The sequence below is a fragment of the Lathyrus oleraceus genome, chromosome 2 (genome assembly GCF_024323335.1).
Source record: "Lathyrus oleraceus cultivar Zhongwan6 chromosome 2, CAAS_Psat_ZW6_1.0, whole genome shotgun sequence".
NCBI classification, from domain to species: domain Eukaryota; kingdom Viridiplantae; phylum Streptophyta; class Magnoliopsida; order Fabales; family Fabaceae; genus Lathyrus; species Lathyrus oleraceus.
In genome coordinates, this window is record NC_066580.1 from 413,632,400 (window position 1) to 413,637,441 (window position 5,042).

General features: G+C 33.2%; 1 protein-coding gene across 1 annotated transcript; it reads left to right on the forward strand.

Annotated features, from left to right (window-relative positions):
* Positions 1-491: 491 nt before the first annotated feature.
* LOC127119802 (protein AE7) lies at positions 492-4,343 on the forward strand. The gene is made up of 6 exons (XM_051050127.1): positions 492-719; positions 854-990; positions 1,091-1,196; positions 1,335-1,434; positions 3,439-3,484; positions 3,919-4,343. The coding sequence occupies exons 2-6, from the start codon at positions 864-866 to the stop codon at positions 4,017-4,019; spliced, it is 480 nt and encodes a 159-aa protein (XP_050906084.1). The 5' UTR covers positions 492-719; positions 854-863; the 3' UTR covers positions 4,020-4,343.
* The last annotated feature ends 699 nt before the right edge of the window (positions 4,344-5,042 follow it).

Consider the following 5,042-nt stretch of genomic DNA (forward strand, 5'->3'; position numbering starts at 1 on the left):
ATTTATGTCCAAATTCATTGTCTTGAAAAGATATACAACTTTCATGTTCGAGATTTTGTCATTTGAGGCTTTTTTAAGGGTGTCGCCAATTGAATTGGCGCCTCCTCTTAAACCTTACACGTAGGCGCCAATTGGATTGGCTAGGGCACCTGCCCTAGCCAATCCAATTGGCGCCTCCATTCAAGATTTAAGAGGAGTCGCCAATTCAATTGGCGCCTCCTCCTAAAAGTGGGGTAGTTTTGAATTTTTTTTGAAACCTGGGGTATTTTGGGATTTTTTTTGAAAAACTGGGTTATCTCGGTAAAAAAACCATCAATATCTATCTAATAGTGAAGTTCAAAATTAAATTTAAATTTAGTTTATATTCTTTTTTAGTTTAGTTATTTAGGTAGAACTTATATTTTTTTAATGGAAGGCACAACTTTAATTCTAAGTTTTTTAATCAATGAAATGTATTAGTTGTGTTTTCTAAATAAATAACAAATTTTCAATTGTTTTATTCAAATACCTCTCAAATAGTACCAATCTAGTTTTAAGTTTAATCTTTGAAAGAAACAATTCCTACGTCCTTAGAGCCGCCTGCCGCCTCCTTTACTTCCACCCACCACGCCCTCAACCTTACCGGCGGCCATATCTTACACGGAAGGAGTTTCTTCACCAACCAACTTGTCCCTTTTCACATCTCCAGCTACGTTTTCCACAAATTCACCAGTTTCCCCGTAATCCTTTCATTTTCGTATCAATTTATTTACTTTTCTAACCATTCATGTATCTAATTCTCTCTATATTGCATTCAAACACCTACTTAATTATTCATACCAACTAATTTTCAATTTTTTTGACCTAATTTCAGCATTCCAAAAATGGTTTCCGGGTTAATCAACGCAAACCCTGTCATATACGAAAAGAAGCAGCGTCAACAACGTTCTACTCAATCCCTTCCCACCGATGAATACGCCGTTGAACCAATCGATCAATTAGAGATTTTTGATATCCTTTTTCTAACACTCATTTTCATCTAATTTAGCTGCTTAGAAATTTAAGCAAAATTGATTTTTTTTAACTGTTATATTTCCTTAATGATTCTCACATCATATAAGAGATATCAAGGATCCTGAGCATCCCTACTCTTTGGAAGAACTCAAGGTGATAACCGAGGAAGCAGTTGAAGTCGATGATCAGAATAGTTATGTCAGGTACTCGTTGTTATTACCGGGTGTTGATTGTTTGAATGCTTAATGTGCTTGTTTTGTTGAATTTGTGTTTATACTTGGTATGAGTTGTTGGACTTGGAATGTTTAATGTGCTTGTTTTATTGAATGATTTTGATTCAGGGTTACGTTTACTCCAACGGTGGAACATTGTAGTATGGCGACAATTATAGGTCTTTGCTTACGGGTTAAGCTCTTGAGAAGTTTGCCTTCGCGTTACAAGGTAACTTTTTTGGCTCTTTTTGCTAAGTTTTGTTCAATGATGTTATTTAGTTTACTAATAGATAGATTGTTTTGTTACATAAGAGGATATGTTTGAATGCAAGTCTGTTTCACCTGTGAATTGTTTAAAGTCAGATAATATTAATGAACATGAATCCACCAAACGCAAGGTGTGCAGAGAATAGCATGTTACTCAGTCATTGCTAATGCACAGGAAAACACCAAAATTACGACACTGATAACAAACCAATATAGACAGCCGACAACTAAACAACCTATGACAGCATACATAATTTACTAATAGCCCTTATAATTTCATGCTGTCATGAATACTATATGGACCCTTATGCCTTACACAATGCCTGGTTACTCCCATTCATGACAGCTAGGGCTGTTCATAAAAACCAAAGAAACAAACTGAACGGAATCAAACTGCATAAAATAATGAACTGTAATGGGCAGTTTAGAAACTGAACTTATGCTCTATTACACAGTTCCCTAACCTTAAATCCATATGGTATACCACAGTTCATTAAACAGAACCAACCTAGCAAACATAGTTTAGTTTTACCCTCTAAATTTTTTGAAAACATCTTAATCTCTAACTTCTACACTCCACATGGATCACATCTCAATCTCAAAGTTCACTACCATACCAATAGCTTAAAATTCTATATCTTAAATCTCCAAATTTCCTAGAATCTTAAAATTCAATTCCAATCTTAAATCCCCAAATTTTACTAGAATCCTAAATTTCAATTCCATTCTTAAATCCCCAAATTTCCTGCAACTCTGGAGTTCCTGCAAGTGTTCACCTTCGCTACTTAAATTCAACTTACTTGCGGATAACACAGTTTGGTAGCCAATTGGTACAAAAACCGGTTTACTGCATGAACATTTAGCTTTTTCCTCATTCACCTCAAGCTACTTCTCCTCAATAAATGAAGCTTCACATATACTTAGCTCCAAAGAAGCGGAGCAAAATTAAGAAAGAAACAAAAATAAACGCGGACGACAGAGAGAAAAGTTATAATATTGCATTTCTCTTATTATTATTTTTGGTTTCTTGTGGGGAAGCTATGATTGTACAAAGGCAGGATCCATGGCTAGCGGTGGCAAAAAAGGCCAATGCTTCAATTTTAATATATTGAGTTTGATAATGCAAAAATAATAAATAAGAGTATTTATATATTTCATGATAGAAAGAAAGAACGTGTCAAAGATAAATGATAGGAAGAAGTAAAATGAAGCCACATATAATTTTATTAAACCACAGCAGTTTGGCCGCTTGTGAAGGTTGATTGGGCATAAGAAACTACTTGGTTTTGTAATCAGTAGACCTGCAAGCCAGACCACTTCCAATCCTTCCTTCATTCACCAGAGTATCAGTCTTTGATTATCAGATAAAGACAGATAGACCTTCAAGGAACCCATGAACTCAAACTTAAGTATATGAGACAAGCCTTTCCCAAGATGTTTAAGAAGGAAAAGAGGTCTAGCTAAAACTTGGAACCCGGGCTAGAACTATTAAGTAATTTATATAATGTCTAGAGTTTAGGCTTCGTTAGTCTACCTCTTTTGGTACTAATGCTCTATTAAGTTGAAATGGTGCTACTTTGTGAGAGTTACTTTGATAGGAACATATACTTTTTTTTTTGGAATGATAGGAACTATTCTGTTTTTTGTAATGATAGGAACATATTCTTTCACCGGTATATTTGTTACTTCAGCAAGTATCTGCATTTGCTACCATCTCTATATGGCATGTCAATCATATTCCACAGTTCCACATTTTGTTTAGTCTATTATATTTGCTATTGTTAAATGTTAACTAATTGTATGATATCATATACTGTCAATCTATTGCTGCCTCCATATTTTTAATACAAAAAAATATTCCACGTGATTACAGAGTGCATGAAAGATTCAACTGAGTTTTGAAACCCCTATGCTGTTAATATTTCGACTATGTCTGTCTTGATGATGTTATTTAAATGTTGGTTAGGTGGACATCAGGGTGGCACCTGGATCTCATGCAACTGAAGCTGCAGGTTTATCTTCTTCACCTTTCTTTCTTTTTCCCCTGTTTATGTATACACCCATGTTTTTAGTAAGGAATTGAGTGTTTTATTCGTGTACTTCAGCATTTTCTAGTACTTAAAATATTTGATGTACAGAGGTTGTACTATTTTTTGTGATTGACATTTCTTTCTTGAACAAGGCACACTGTTGATAGACCTCTTACAGAAAAAATGCCTTAAATTTAGATTTATTTCGGGTGAAATTTAGATTTAGATTTGGTCTTCACTTTATTGGACGATTATTTATTTTACGCAAGATGCTCTGCAGGATCAAATCAATGAATTGCCACACGTTTCTTTAAATTTTGTTAATGATTTTGATTTTTTGAATTCTCATTTTGACTTATGAATCACTGACCATAACTTATTATATTCATTTTTCTTGGTGAAAACTATGTTTGCAGTTAACAAACAACTAAATGATAAAGAGCGTGTAGCTGCTGCACTTGAAAACCCCAACCTTGTGGAAATGGTGGATGAATGCCTTGCGCCATCATTTGATTGAAGGATTTTTCTTTCATCCCAATTCTACGAGTCCGCAGTTTCTTTTGTTTCTTTGCTAGTAGTTGGTAAGCTTTATCTGTATGATATATTTTTGTTTTTGATTGCCGAGGACATATTTGTTGTGCAATTTGTGCCTACTACATGTAATTGTAGTTCAATAGGGTTATAGGAAATCACAGTTGAAAAAATGTAATCGCCGTGTCGGGTATCAAAGTTCTTTGATTATTAGCTGTAGTGAAGAGAAGGAAAAATTCTTTTAAGAAGTTGTCAGCTTATGTTTCAGTCAGAATCATAAATTATAGAGCATTGGTTAAGTTTACACTCAGCTCCTGTCTACATTCCTATGATTGTACTCAAGTTTCTTATAATTATAGATTGAAGTTTAATTAAAATAAAATATACTCAATTTACATAATAAACTCAAAGGTGGTTTATGCATGAATTTTTCTACTGTAATATTTTTTTTATATACCTTACTTAAACCACTATTTGATGTTTCTATGAATGGAATATCAGATATATAAGTACATTATCATAGAAGGTGTTCTTCACATGAAGAGCTTTGAGTTGATATTGTCCAATATTGTTCTAGCAATGCTCCAGCAATTTATTGGATTAAGTTTTGTATATTTATGCCATTTCTTAATCATATATACATTTTACAAATAACAATGTTTTTGAGAGGTGTTTTTTTTAACCATGGTTTGTTCTACATATCTATTTAATAAATGAGTCATATTTATTCATAAAAGATTCATTCAGTCGCTTGTGCCTATCTCATAAATATCATCAAATTTCATATTCATTTTTTATATATAAAAAGTTAGAGTAATCTGTAGATAGGAATCTTAGAGTGCCACCATTTCAAAAACTCTATTTCAGTTTGAGTAAGTAATTCATTTTGTGAAATCAGATGACACATAATATGGAAACCTATCACTACTCTTTTAGTATAACAGTACAGCATTAGATGTATATCCTTAAATTATTATTGATAAGTATGCAATAATTTATATTGGTTGTG

Excerpts from the sequence above, each read along its gene's own strand:
- LOC127119802 (XM_051050127.1), top strand. The coding sequence starts at position 864 with ATGGTTTCCGGGTTAATCAACGCAAACCCTGTCATATACGAAAAGAAG. Across the intron at positions 1,197-1,334 it reads GATCAGAATAGTTATGTCAG|GGTTACGTTTACTCCAACGG; the intron begins GTACTCGTTGTT and ends ATTTTGATTCAG. Across the intron at positions 1,435-3,438 it reads GTTTGCCTTCGCGTTACAAG|GTGGACATCAGGGTGGCACC; the intron begins GTAACTTTTTTG and ends AATGTTGGTTAG.